General features: G+C 36.1%; 1 protein-coding gene across 9 annotated transcripts in view; it reads left to right on the plus strand.

The window, feature by feature from the left end:
* Positions 1 to 14,787, plus strand: part of mtss1 (MTSS I-BAR domain containing 1) — a 64,387-nt gene that overhangs the window by 27,701 nt on the left and 21,899 nt on the right. For all 9 annotated transcript variants that reach the window (XM_079628123.1, XM_079628126.1, XM_079628127.1 and 6 more), the window contains 2 exons: positions 13,215 to 13,299; positions 13,425 to 13,516. In XM_079628123.1, the coding sequence (XP_079484249.1) occupies positions 13,215 to 13,299; positions 13,425 to 13,516 (177 nt within the window). The remainder of the gene's footprint in view (positions 1 to 13,214; positions 13,300 to 13,424; positions 13,517 to 14,787) is intronic.

The following is a 14,787-nucleotide window of genomic DNA, read 5'->3' on the forward strand; positions in this document are numbered from 1 at the left end:
TCTATTGTAACTTGTAACTCTAATTCCCACCTCTGTACAGTTGTGAAGATGTCACGGCAGCTGAGTGTGAAAAGTTTCTTCAAATGGCCAAAGTGTTGTGCTGTTGTTGATAAAAGAGGTGAAGAAAGAGGGACTGATACGGATGCGGCGGAGGATGAATGACAAACAACAGACAACGTTTATCAGTCACTGGCACAGGCAAACACACTTTAAGTCCATGCGGACCAAGAGGAAGGTTTGAGTCCAGGCAGATACAGATAGTCGATTGAGTTTTTATGCATTTTGTTGATATTTTAATAGTAATTGTGTTTTGTAATATTGAGTTGTTTAGTTCAGGCATAAACGTCGTGTTTTAGTGGCCTCTGCTGTCACTGCGGAAAAAACAAACATTCGTCTTAGTTAGGGAAAGTTAGGCATTTCTTTGGCCAATCTGCAAAAAAATTTCTTACCAATAGCTTTTTTTACCATGTGTTCCTATAGGTGTCTAGTAACACCTCCCAATTTATCCACGGCCAAATCCTCGGGGAAACGCTGGGTTTTTTTTTTTACCAATATTAGCTTTTGAGATGTCTAACTATGGGTTTTTAGGGGTGCTGAATCTATCCCAGCCATTAGTTTTGAGTAAAAATGACTCCAAATCCATACAAAATCCATAAAAATATTTAAAACAATTACAAAACAAAACTTCCTAAATCAGTTTAAAATGTACCAAACCTCATCCAACTCCCCTGCATCTCCCTCACTCCTGTTATAAGAAATTTTTTTGCAGATTGGCCAAAGAAATGCCTAACTTTCCCTAACTATCTGCTCTGTATGGTGTTGAACATGAAAAGTGTCAGTCTCCGTTCATCTGTTCTCTTCATAAATAAATACTAGGGCTGTCCGTTAAACGCGTTATTAACGTTACGTTTTGAGTGGATGAATGATCCACTCGTGATGGATCGCCGAAATGGCTGCCAATAAGATTCTGAATGGAAAGTTTACTTTTAAAAAGTTGCCAAAAGGTTCAATTGACAAGACCAAAGTGATCTGTGTATTTTGTCTTTGTGAACTGAGCTATAATCGCAGCACGTCCAGTCTAAATACCACTTGATGGCCAAGCACACACACAGCTGATGCGTTTCTACGCCCACTCGTCAATATCAGTAACGTTAAGTTACTTCGTCAGTATTTATTTCACCCTTTTATTGATGGACAGTGTTACATTGTGTGAGAGATGTTTCATTGTGTGCCGTTCACACAGCGCGTTTTTTGCGCGTGCAAATTCGTTTTCCATGCGCGCCTCTGTTCATGGTTGCATAGCAACGGCAGACGCAACGGGAAAGCACGCGCTTGTGGAAAGGAGAAAGCGGTGCAAACTGCGCTCTCCATGATGACGAGGAAGTATCAGCAAATAATTAATTGATTTCTAGCCCTTGCATTAGCTTTACTACTAGATATATTCATTGAGATGAGAAATAAAAAGCCGCCCTGTACAGCTATTATCAGCTGTTCGGCCGAGCTTTCCATGTTGTTACGGAAAGGCCGCTTTTTTTTGTCACATGACCTGTTGAGATGCTTCTATTATAAGCCGCGCGCCTACATTTGAAATAACGAATTTGCACGCGCATAAAACGCGATATGTGAACGGCCCCTAAAGTGGTATCGTGTGCGGTGTATCTAATTTAAAAGGCCTTTTAAAATTAAATATGAACGCAGTTTTGGATTAAATAAAAGGACAGTCAAGTCAAATAAAACACGTTTTATCTCCTGTTTAGTTGGTAACGCTACAATAAGATACCGTTCATTAACATTACTTAATGCCTTATCTAACATCAACACATTGAGTGAACAATATATTTTTACAACATTAATGTATGTTTGTGAATGTTATTTAATACAAACACTTGATTGTTCATGAACAGATAAAACTTTTGATTTAAAAAATGTATTAGTAGGCTACATTTTTAAATTACCCCAAGGAGAATAATTGCTTCAGTGTATATAACTATTGTTAGGTCATTTTATCTAATGTTATCTAACAAATGGATTTTACACTATAATATATGCAAATTTAATCTAAATTAGCTTTGGTACCGAAATTGGTACCGAGAACCGTGGATTTTCACAGGTATCGGTACCGAATACTGAAATTTTGGTACCGTGACAACACTAGCTCCAAGTGAGAATGTTAGTGTGAAATTGAACACCGTATATGCCAATGTTGTTTTCAATAAAAAAACATTTGCACAAAGCAAGCCGATCCACTTTTCCATGTTGATAAGAGCATTAAAATGAGAAAAAATAATGGGACAAAAAGAAATCAAGAGACATTTGCGATTAATCACACATTTTTATCTATTCTAAGTTAACTATGACATTACTGTGATTAATCGCGATTAAATATTTTAATCGTTTGACAGCCCTAATAAATACATAACCCGACCGAACTAAATGTATAATCTTGCCCCATACTCTTATTCTGTACGTTCATGGTTAAAAACTAAAATGTTAACGAAAACAAAAGCTGTTAAATGTCAGATCATTAAAATGTGAAAATTAAAACGACTGGTAATAGATTATAACATAACTTTTACGACCCTGTCCTTCAAAATAATGAACAATGAGAAAGTCTAACGCAACCACTGCGTTTCGAACTCGCATGACCCAGTGATCATTTGGAACACAAACTGCCTAGAGCTTTTATCTAGTTTGAGGCCTGTGGCTAAGTGCGGTCTCAATGACTCACGTGGAGAAGGGAACCAAGTGGTACAAAACCAACCCTGTGATCCAGTGGAGAACATCCTCTTTCCATACGTGCTTTTTAAACAAGAATCACAAGTCTGTATATAAGATCTTTTGGCCAAGAAGCAAGCTTATGTGGCTTGAAATAAGTGATTGTTGCACCCAGTGACTGTAACTTTTGTAAGTAAAGTTTAAAAATAGTGTTTCTTTTTTTGCTTTAAAGGATTAGATCACCCAAAAATGGCTGTATGCAATGACAACGTGCAGTAAACACAGACAGAAGGTCCAAATAGGACATTCAGGCACCATAAAAGTAGTCTAAATGAATTCTATAGAATTTGCTCTGACTAATGTGCTATATAAAAACAAAACCGATTTTTTTTTATTTGAAAAGTCCCTTATTCTTAGCAAGAATTTGATTTTAAAAAATACAGTAAAACAGGAACATTTTGAAAAATTATTAACTTTTTCTGTTTGACTATTTTAAAATGTCATTTATTCCTGTGATGCAAAGCTAAATTTTCAGCATCATTACTCCAGTCTTCAAAGTCACACGACCCTTCAGAAATCATTCTAATATGATGATTTGGAGCTCAAGATAAAATTATTACCATGTTAAAACCCTGATTTTTTTTTTTTTTTTTTTTTTTTTTTTTTGATAAATACAAAAAGGAACATTTATTTGAAAAAAAAAATTTACATTATTAATGTCTTCACTGTCACTATTGATAATTTAATTTAATGCATCTTTCTTTGCTGAATAAAAGTATTAATTTCTTTAAAAAAAACTGACCCCAAACTTTTGAACAGAAATCTATTCCTTTAGGATGCATGTCATTTTGGCATTTAGGCTGATATTATGAAATTAAGATAATTTTTTTGAAGGGCATCATATTAATGCCTGTTTTAAATGGTAAATGGTTATGCTAAAAATAATCTAATATGGTTTCCACCTAACATAATAATAGGCACCATATGAAGTTTGACTGTGCCAGCCTTCCTACAATGGAATCTTGCTCGCAGAACAAAAGCGACCTTTGCTGGGCTCTTTTTTTTTTAAGTGTTTTGCTCAGTTGGAGAGACTTTCCAGCTCTCAGCTTGCTGATATGCCTCCTGCCAACTAATGACATCCCTATTTTTTTCAGATTTGTTAAATGATAGTGCACAATCTGCACATAGGTAAGAGGAGTCTGTTCCACAACCCTAGTGCTCACTTGGAAGTTTGACAAATTTTAGACGATACGGTTTGCCCATGTAGATGTATGAGTTTGTGATCCAAACTAACTTTAGCTGGACAATAACTTTATTCTAGAGCTGCGTTAAAGCCAAAACAATCTCTGTTACTTTAATTTCCTATTATCACTGTAAAGCTGCTTTGAAAAAGTCCATATTGTCAAAAGCACTATATAAATGAAGGTGACTTTGTGCTATATATTAAGGAAGGATAATACAAACATTGCCTAAAGGTCAGGAAGGACTTGGGACGCCTTGGTATGCTGTGACAGATCGTTTAAAGTCAGCTTTGGGAGGAAGTTTGTCCCCCAGACGTGGTTTACGAGAGTGTCCTGACCTTGGTGGGGAAGGCAAGCCACTGACCGTTTCCTTTGGAAACACGCTGGCCCCCAGTGAAATTACCTGTGACCGCTCTGTCTCGGGCTTAAACTATTTTTGGTTTGAATTTGAACACAGCACAGAAAACAGTAGTCGCATTCGGAAGGTTCCACGACACTTAAGCGAAATTAATTATATGGTATGATGTAGGAAAATCGTTTGACTAGGGCTTTGTTTTAGGTTTTTGGTGGTGAAAATTGCACATTACGTGCTATAGATCAGTTCAGCTGCTGTTTCTTGGGTAATAATAATGGTGCACATTGAGTTTTGCGTGCATCTGTGAGTGTTTGTGTGCATGTGCATGCTTCCTTGAAGAGATTTGCAATTCATTATCCCCCTGAAGGGCACACATGACCAGAATGAAACTGAATTGGCAACTCTTCAGTCCACTGGTCCCTGAAGTCCACGCAGGACGGCTGGCCATTCTGCTGACGTTGCCTCTAGCTGATCTGCTACAGGGTCAGCCTTCACTGACACCGATGCCTTATATAGACAAGAGCTTTTCCTTGTATTGCACCTTCATCTGACGTCACATGATTCTAAACTTGGTGCTGTTGAAAAGTGTTAAAGAGGGAGGAATGCCTCTCTGAATGTGATTTCTACCAGAATTTCTTACTAATACATAAGATGGGGTTTATTGCAAAACTTTATCATGAAAAAAAAGACAATAAAGTTCTTGTGCTAAATGTAGATATTTTCCCTCTGAACCAGATTGAATATGAATTTAGACTACCTAATTGATCCCATCCCTATAGAGAATATTTCATTGTTTGCCTGCATATATTTACCCTTTCCTGACATTTTAAAGGCTGTTTACACATCATGTTTTTGTAATTAAATCTTGTACGTGTCTTTCATGACAAGGCAACGCCTATTAAATCCCTTCTTTTTTTGCAAGCTGTCATTTTAATTTATTACTATTATTTATTTATTTTTATCCTGAAAAAGACATTGAATATATATATATATATATATATATAGTTATATATATATGTAATATATCTAATATATATATGATGTCTTTTTCAGGATAAAAAATAAATAAATAATAATTATGTGATGATTATACTAGGGAGGCACCAAAATGAAAATTTGGGTACTAACTTTACTAAAATTAAGGCATTGCAATTGCATAAATTAATATTCAAGTTTCAAAGAATAAATCATGGCATTGCAATTGCATAAATTAATATTCAAGTTTCGAAGAATAAATCAATTACAAATTCTGCAAATATTTATATAGCACATTGCAACAATGCACAGTATAAAATAAAATTCAAACTAAAATGTTTAACTTATTAAGTTAAGTGTTAATATAAAATGAAATGTTCTCTCATAAAAACAAAGTGCATTTAGGTCAAGTGCATTTAAATTTTTTCTCTGTTGGACTACTACAAGAAAGTGCATTCAGAACAAGTGCAACTGCTTAAAGATACAACAATATTTTGCCATAGCCCGTATGCTAACTGTAGAACTTTAACAACAACAAGTGCACCAAGAATTGCAGATGTGCAAAGTGGATAATAAATATTTAAACACTAGAATGATCTTCTGTGATTCTGCTGTCACTGCTGCACATGTGGATCTCACACGAGTCCCATTTACTCACAACTCTTAACGGTAATTTATAACTTCACTTAACTAATTTAAGACTGCTCTCATGAGGATACAAAAAAAATTACATTTTGGCATAACTGTGTGTTATTATTCGTTAAGCTCGAAAGATAAGCTCGATTCTGGCGCGCGTGTCAGCAGGACATTCACAGATAGCGCTCTCTTTTGTCTTTTCGCGCTTGCATGTTTAAAAGCATTTGCATGAAGAATAACATGATCATATAATGTAACGCTAGCCAAAGTATGACAGGGAAAAAAACGAATGCTGCGTTAATTGCGTAAAATATTTTTACCTCGTTAAACTGAAAAACATGAATCGCATGCGTTACTGTTGACAGCACGGACATAACCGATGTGTTTGTGAATTCGCTGCAAGACGAACGTTGTGACAATGTTTTCGTGTGTATTTGACCGTAAGTGCAACAAGCCAAGAAAAAGAGGCAGCTTTATGTGGACGCACGGTGAATTATATCAGGCGCAACCACCGCAATTCAACGAATTCGAATTCATTTCAGCCGTATTGTTTCAGTGATAAAAGTCTCTGGCCGAAAACCGGAAATGCATTTTTGGGCCATTTTCGGCCGAAAATTATCGGTGGCCGAATATTCGGTGAATCCCTAAATTATACAGTTTTATAATGCATGTTTATGAACAATTTACATAACAAAAAAAAGTATTTTTTATACTTTGGTGTCATACCTTTGTATTAGATTTGGTGCAAAATAGGCCTTAACACTGCTGAGAAAAGTGCACCATTGTGTATGAGGAAATGCACTTAACGGATTCACGCAATAATACTAATCAGATTTGCTTGCAAAAAAAAACCCTGCTTCATTAAGACGCTCTTAATATTTCACTTCCTCATGTGGGGTCATTAAGGTTCAGCAGTTTTTCAAGGAGACCAGCTGGGAGTGTAGACCGCTGGTGTTCGCTCGCTGATGTCAGTACAATGAAATAGTCTGTGAACCCTAAGGAGAGACATATAATGTTTTATTACTTAATATTCTCCCAGTAGCAAAGTTTAGGTGGATGATATTCTGATGCAACGTTGTGATTAACAAGATATTGTACTGCGGAAAGAAAGTTTGTGGGAGCAAGCGCTCTTTGCAAATTTTCCCCCTGAAAACTATTGATCTTCAAATGAATTTGGCTGAACTGCAGTGTAATCAATGCTTTAATGTGTTAAGCACATCCGCACTGAATAGTTGACCCTGATCTGACCTGCGTACCTGCATGCAATGACATATTTTTTTAATTCTCTTTAATAGTCTACTCTGTCTCTGTACCCGATCATCAAATGGACCATTTTTACTTTTACAAATAGAAGTTAATACTTTTATTCAATGTATTTACCATGAGCATTGCATTTTTTTATTATGTTTTAATTTATTATTCTAATTATGCTACAGGAAAACCTAATATGCTGAACTTATTTGTTTTATTATTTTTATACTGACTTGCAGAACTTTAGCCATCTCTAGTGTGACTATGAGTGTCTGTCATTGTGTATGTGTGAGTGTGATCAAGGTGTGCTGTGTCCGCGTGAATGGCCGTCTTTGTCCACAGAATGGCCTCTTTTAAGCATCATATCACAGACAGCAGTGAGTGCTTGTTAACTAAGGTTTCATTCTTCTGGCCTCTCTCTCTATCTGAATGAATATATTGTGACTGACCCGCGGTCAGAAAACTCAATAGAGAATCTGAGATTGAAACAGAACGCTGTGAATGCTGGCCCAGTGCGCTTTTCTGTCCTCTTTAGATCTCTTCATACAGCCAGCTTACATGCAGGGGATTAAATTGTGGCTAAGCAAAAGCTTTTCCATTGAGGAAAACGTGGAAAAGTTTATTGCTCTTGAGCAAACACGATTTTGACCGTTTAAGGTGATGAGGCCGCCAGCTAGGTGTGCGTTACTGAGCGTGTTGTTCTTCTGAGGTTGTGTGCAAAGGCTTGGCTTTATGTTGAGTTATGAACTCTTTTCTAACGGCACAAGCGAGTGGAAAGTATTTGAGTGCTGACGGAAACGTACAGTCAGTGATAAAGACCGTCTTTGTGTGATTAAGAGGTTTAATGGGGATCATACATCATATTGGCAAGAAAAGTGAAGAAACTTTTTGTATTAGACACAGATCTGAGTGCTTGAATGTTTTAATATGGTTTCAGAAAGACTAGATTAGATTCTTGCACGTTTTTTCGTGTGTTGTTTGGGGTTTATATATAAATGCATATTTTTATCTAATATACGAATAATAATAAAAAAATATATATTATATATAATTGACATTTTATTTAAATAAAACAAGTAAACAATAAAAATATTTAATAAATTATATATAATGTATGTATAGGTTACAGATATTTATCCAAAAAATATAATTTTAGTGCAATGGTATTCTTTTGAAATTGTCCTATGGTAACACCACATAGTATATGAATTAGTAATAATTGAATACCTTAATGTATATTAAATAACCCTCGCATTACCATCTGATACCATTATAAATCTACTGAATGGATTTTGAAGTATTAGACTTTTTTTTATTTATTCTTTTTCATTGTAATTATGCATGAGTTTGATAGCAACCAGGCCTTATTAGTGCATTTATAAAAGTAATATTTGGTGTATATATGAATAACATTGCTTTTATAATTGGAACAGAAATCACAAACGGGCTCCTTGCTCAGCCCAAATATGCTACCTCCTTTATCTCCATCATTTTGCCCCCAGATTTATTTCACAGGAGAGAGGGAACTGCAATTTATGGGTAAAAGACAGGATTTTGAAACAATTTGGAGATAGATTCAAACCTACAGATCTTAATGAATGTGTCAGAACGTGTGCGTTAATCGCTAGGCTAACTCCATCTCAACTGCATGGTTTAAAAAGTTGTATACAATTGTTTGGTAATGTTTTAAATACATAGCCACAAAGGATAGATTAATTTGATTCAGACATAAACGAGCAGTTATATTAATTGAACTCTCCCTATTGTGGTTTCCACCCAGCATAACCGTTGCTTTTAAAGTGGCTGGAAAATTGGCAAGGCAGTGAAGTTTTATCCAAAGAATATACAGAATGGTGCAATCAGCTTGATCTGTTACTCTTATAAGGAATAAAAAATGGGAAGAACAAATTTCACACTGTTTGAATTGGCAACTTTTTGGCGGTCTGCCTGAGTTTAAAAGGGGTTTTTACTCAAACACCTGTAATTATAGAGTTAGAGAACTGTTGTTACAAAGTGTGTCTTTTGAGCTCCCTTTATTCAACACCGGTTGATTGACATCAGAGACCTCTGAAAACTTTTAATGTCTGAACTCAACCCCCAGCAGATAACGTGTAGAGATCTCGCGTGTGAAACGTGGTAATGCGGCTCATTGAGCGTTAACCCGAGGCTTCAGGGTGTGACGTGACGTCCCAGCTCCCCAGCCCAGTGAGTTGACTGCAGTCAACAGAGACCAGTTTGTGGCAGTAGTTTCTGCACTGAAGATCATGCTCACAGCAACCGAAAGGCCAGTGAGGTGCGTGATATGACATGTCTAGTCGAACTCCTGCTGGAGGAACAGTCAGATTTTAGAGAGCACACATTTGCTGCCCCTGGCTAATGGCTATAGACCAGGGAAATGCTTACCAGGAAGTACATTGACAGATGTAGTTTCATGAAGAGCTTCATTGAGAAAAAAAGAGAACCTTATCAAGAATTTGCTTAAGTTATAGGATTATAGAATTAACTTCAGTAATATTATTTAATTTTAGTGGGAGATATGTAGCGTGTCTCAAAGTATAAATTTGAATGAATGTGAATGCTCGAACATTGGACTTTTATCTTTCATTATACATGCAATGTTCAATTTATTTGCGTTATTGTTTGTTATGGTGTTGTCACGATACTTTAATTTCCAACTTCAATATGGTACCTTGAAAAATATAGATATTCAATACCGTTTTTGATACCACAGGGAAAACCGCCATACAGATAATTTGTTATCTCATGTTTTTTGGCAATTTGGGTAATTGTGTTGTAAGAGCTTACACCTAAGACTAGTTTATTAGAATAGTTGAACTACATTTATATAAAAAAAAGGGACAAGTAAACAAGTCAGTAATAAAATAAGAACAAATTGCAAACGATAACACAAATAAAATACAATAGAATAAAGAGACAAATGAAATAAACATGGCTTTACTTTTTTTCAGGTGGGTCTAACAGTAGTATTCAGGTAAGAAATAGGCTACTACAGAAATGAAATGAATCAAATGTAAAATAACTCTGGATAGTCTTCATTGTAAAAATGAAATGCAGATTAATGCTTACAATTAATGTTACAAAAGTTATTCAGTCAAGAGCAGCAGCGAGTGATTTGGTCTTTGGTTCAGCAGCAGGTTTATTAGGCTGCTGTCACTTTAAGAGCTTATGCACGGATCCTTACTGACACATGACATGTATTTATTATTTATATACTATTTACATTCCGAAACTGACTATTCACCAGAATACTCGGCAAGATGGGCATTTTTACATAAATTTGTATGTATTTGAACGTTTAAGTGCAAAAAGCCATGAAAAAGTGGCAAAATACAAGTTTTGTGGGAAAATGGAACAGTTGACAGCATTTTTCCAAATTTGGAATTAGGAGCTACTACACACAGAAAGTGAAATGTAATTTTTTTGCTTTCAATTAAAATTGACACATTCTTGTGATATAATAAAATTAAGTCCACTTTCAAAGCCAGTGGGACAGTGTGAAAGCAGGCAGAAATGTTCCTTCACTTTTGTTTCAATGAATTGCTTGATTATTTTGAAGAGGACTCGATGATTGAGAAAATGAAAACGAGGAGTGAGTGACTGTTAACGGCCAGGTTTTACAGCCAATAAGAGAACTTGTTCTGTGCACAATTTGCATATTGCATCAACTACATCCTGTTCAAACACAGTCAGCAGTCCAGTTTAAAGCATATGTGATTAGATGATTTAATGGCAGCATTGAGACTGTTTGCACAGTCTTAACTTAATTTATTTTAATATTTCAGTCACTTTGAGTATTTTAATAGCAATTATGAAATTTAAGTTTCCGACTCATCAGGTAATGTGACCTTTTATGAGTTTGTGGGTGGGTGGGATAATGGATGTATCATTGCGATGTAATGCATAATCTAACTAGTTCATCAGGTTTTGTAATCAGCAATATCATTTATCATAGTCATATATCATACAGGCTAATAGTAAGCCAGTTTTGTCTATGCCTTTCCCAGATGTTTACCTCAGCTTATCAAGTTTATAGATCCATTCCTCTCAGATTAGTGATTAAATATAGCTTTTTGGGGGCTGTGCTTCTCAGCTGTACAAGTGTTAGCCCGAAAATGTAGCATCTTTTTGTTTTCCTTACCTTAGCTGACTTTAGGTTGGGAAAAGTCAAACAAAGTCCAGCAGTGTGTGTGTGGCCCTAAAATGGGCTGCCTTTACTGATTTTGAGAGATTGTTTTTCCACGTTTTTTTCTTACCTAGAAAGAGAATCTTTGGAAAGGCAAGGGAATCATTGTGATATAAGCAAGGAACACAATTCATAACAATCTTTTCACACATTGTGATTGTATTGCTGAATTAATAAATTTTTAGCTAGATGAAGAAGCTTCCACTGTAAACAACTTTAGTTGATCATAATGGGAGCGATCTAATTTTGTTCTGGCTAAACTGAGTTGTTACTAACCAAAGATAATGAGTGCATACTGCATAGGCTTGAGGGGGTGTTGAAGATCTGCTTTTTCTGGCACCCTGTCTTGTGTGAGCGGTCTCTTGATAAATGTGCAGTGCTCGCTCTGCAGGCTGGAGGCTTTGGTGCAGTGATGCATTAGTGTGATTATGCAGAAGCAAAGTAATTGACCTGTTTAAAACTTTGGGGCCGCAGCACTAATTCCTCAATATTACTGAAGAGTATATTACTAAAACCGTGCATTATGAGTTTTTTTTTTATTGTTTATTCAATTCAATTCAATGTATAAAAAAAAACGTAATTATTGCGAAATATTTAATATATTTTCAAATATAATTTATTCCATTGATGGCAAAGATGAATTTTCAGCATCATCATTACTCCAGTCTTCAGTGTCACGTGATCCTTCAGAAATCATGCTAATATGCTAATTGGCTGGTCAGAGAAACATTATTACCGGTACTTTGCATAATATTTTTGTGGAAAAGGTGATTTTTTTTTCTTTCTTTCTCTCTCTCTTTCTTTATAATAGAATGATATATAATAGAATGACCTTTATAATAACTATAGTTAATTTTTTTGTAATATTATAAATATATGTACTACTGTCACTTTTGATCAATTTAATGCATCATTTCATCACTTAATAAATATTAATTCCTTTAATAAAAAAAAATTGAAACCTATAAAATGTATGTTAATGGTACAGAATGAAGAGTTTATTTTTCTTAGTTCCAAGCTCTATTTCTCTCATTAGAGGTGTTTTGTATTTCGAGAGAAAATGCAACTCCGTCAAGATGTCATGTGTGTCCCGTCCTCCCCTCCTCTGGGTCAGATTGCCCTGATGCAGGTACAAGGCCTGTGCTAAAAGAAACTAGGTCAAATGTGCTTCTTTTACAGATCCCGGAGTGTAACGTAATTACCCACCTCAATGGAATGATATTTCTGCCGTTATTTACTCGCCTTCATGTCATTCCAAACCAGTTGGACTGACTTTCATTCTTCCGTGGAAGGAAGTTTGACGGTTTTCCATGCTCTTTTCCATGCAATTACAGTAAAGGGCTACTGAGTCCATTTGACTCGTTTACTATATCTTCTGTCTTGTGAGCAAATCATTCTTTTCAGTCAGATCTTATCAATGAATCAGTTAAAAGTAAGTACCGGTAATATGGGTTTAGCAACATGAGGGTGAGTGAATGATGACAGAAGTTTCATTTTTGGGAAATTCAAAAACAATTCCTTTAATCCGCATTAATGAGAAATGTGTGTTGCTTTTTTTGAACCATACATTCCTGTGAAAGATAAGATGAGTTCTGTTGCAAGCTGTCTGAGACATGTTACAAAATGAAGCCCATTCAGCCACTTATTAAAGAAAGAGTGGGGGAAGAAAGGAAAAAAGAGAGGAGAGGAGAGAACAATGTGATGAAACTGTTCTGTCAGAACTCTTAAGCAACGTGTTTTTCCTCTTGGCATTTAGCAGACTCTGATGGAGCTCAGAATAGAAGATTGTGAGATTAAGGACATTGATATTAATTTCCTTTTTCTTTTTTCCCTCCAGGAGCAACGAAAGAGATCGGATCAGCTTTGACCAGGATGTGTATGAGACACAGAAGCATTGAGAACAAGCTCAAACTGTTCACCACGTATGACTATTTACTTCTACTTTGTTTTTCATAAGCTTCTTAGTTAAATTGATAATGAAGATTTTGTTTAATAAAATGCATTACTTGTATGGACAACTTTAACGTGTGTGTGTGTGTGTGTGCAGAGCTCTCATGGATAACTTGATCACTCCTCTGGAACTGAAAATTGAAGAGTGGAAGAAGGTTGCCAGTCAGGTGGATAAAGACCATGCCAAAGGTATCGGCCTCCTTCCCTGTGTGATATAATCTGTATTCGACAGGTTTAGTATTTAATCTTTGTGTACAAAAAGTTGGCAGGAGGTAAAGTATCGTTTTAATGCTATAATGGAAGTGTTTCTAGCTAAGTAGGGTTGATTCAAAAGAAGAATTTCATACCTGAAAACAAAAAGTTGACTCAATGGAAAAAAATTAACAAGAAGAATATCCAGTTTCATACATCAGGTTCAGACTTCACATATAAACAATATATTTAGGGCCCAAGCCCTGAAAGGGCGCAGAGCCCTATTGTTCTTCTAAGGGTTTTTTGTTATTCTTCTTTATAATAATTTTTTTTTCAAGGTTTTTGCCACTTTTGGGGGCCTTAACGTGCTCAAAAACTCTTGAAACTTTGCACACTGGTCAGAACCCGCGGCCATTAGAGCCAGACTGAAGCTGGTACCCGGGCGTGGCAGGGGGGCTCGACAGCGCCCCCTGGAACGGGGTCCGAAAACTTGGTCCATAAATCAAACACGCTTGCATGAAATAATATGAAACTCGGTACACTTATAGATCTCATCGGTTCATATATCCTTCATGCTCTGACTTTTTACCCCAGCCCAACAGGAAGTCGGCTATTTGGCGTAGTTTAAAAAACACATGCAATGGAATTTAAAATACTCCTCCTAGACGATTCAAACAATCACCACGAAACTCGGTGTGCATGAAGTCAAGACATTGAGGATGAAAAGTTGCGAGGGGATTTTTGATATCTCGAACGGTTTGGCCGTGGTGAGGAAACGAATTTCTGGCGAATATTGGAAACAGGAAGTGTGTTATAACATCCTCATACATTAATTGATCTTGATGAAACTTCAGCAGTGTGTTCGCTGTAAGAGGCCGATCACATGGATGTGACTATTGTGAGTCAAAGTTATAGCGCCACCAACTGGCAGCAGGAAGTGTGTCACTTTCGAAATGCTTTGAAATCACCCTCTTATTTTTACCCGATTTGCTTCAAACTTCATCTGTATAATGTAAACACACGACAGATGTAGACCTGTGAAAGGATTATTGATATCTTTAATACTGTCGCCATGGCAACGCTTTAAACTTTTATATTCTTTTTGGATGCATTTGAGGCTCTTAACATGCTTCAAATTGCATGAAACTCAACATGCATTTGACATTTATTGTGTAATAGACATGTGCGAAGTTTCAGAAACGGGCGTGGTAAGGGGCTCAGTAGCGCCACCTTTAGTCAAAAATGGGGTATTAGTTTTACCTACAGTA

The sequence above is a fragment of the Phoxinus phoxinus genome (genome assembly GCF_949152265.1).
Source record: "Phoxinus phoxinus genome assembly, chromosome: 11".
Taxonomy (NCBI): Eukaryota; Metazoa; Chordata; class Actinopteri; order Cypriniformes; family Leuciscidae; genus Phoxinus; species Phoxinus phoxinus.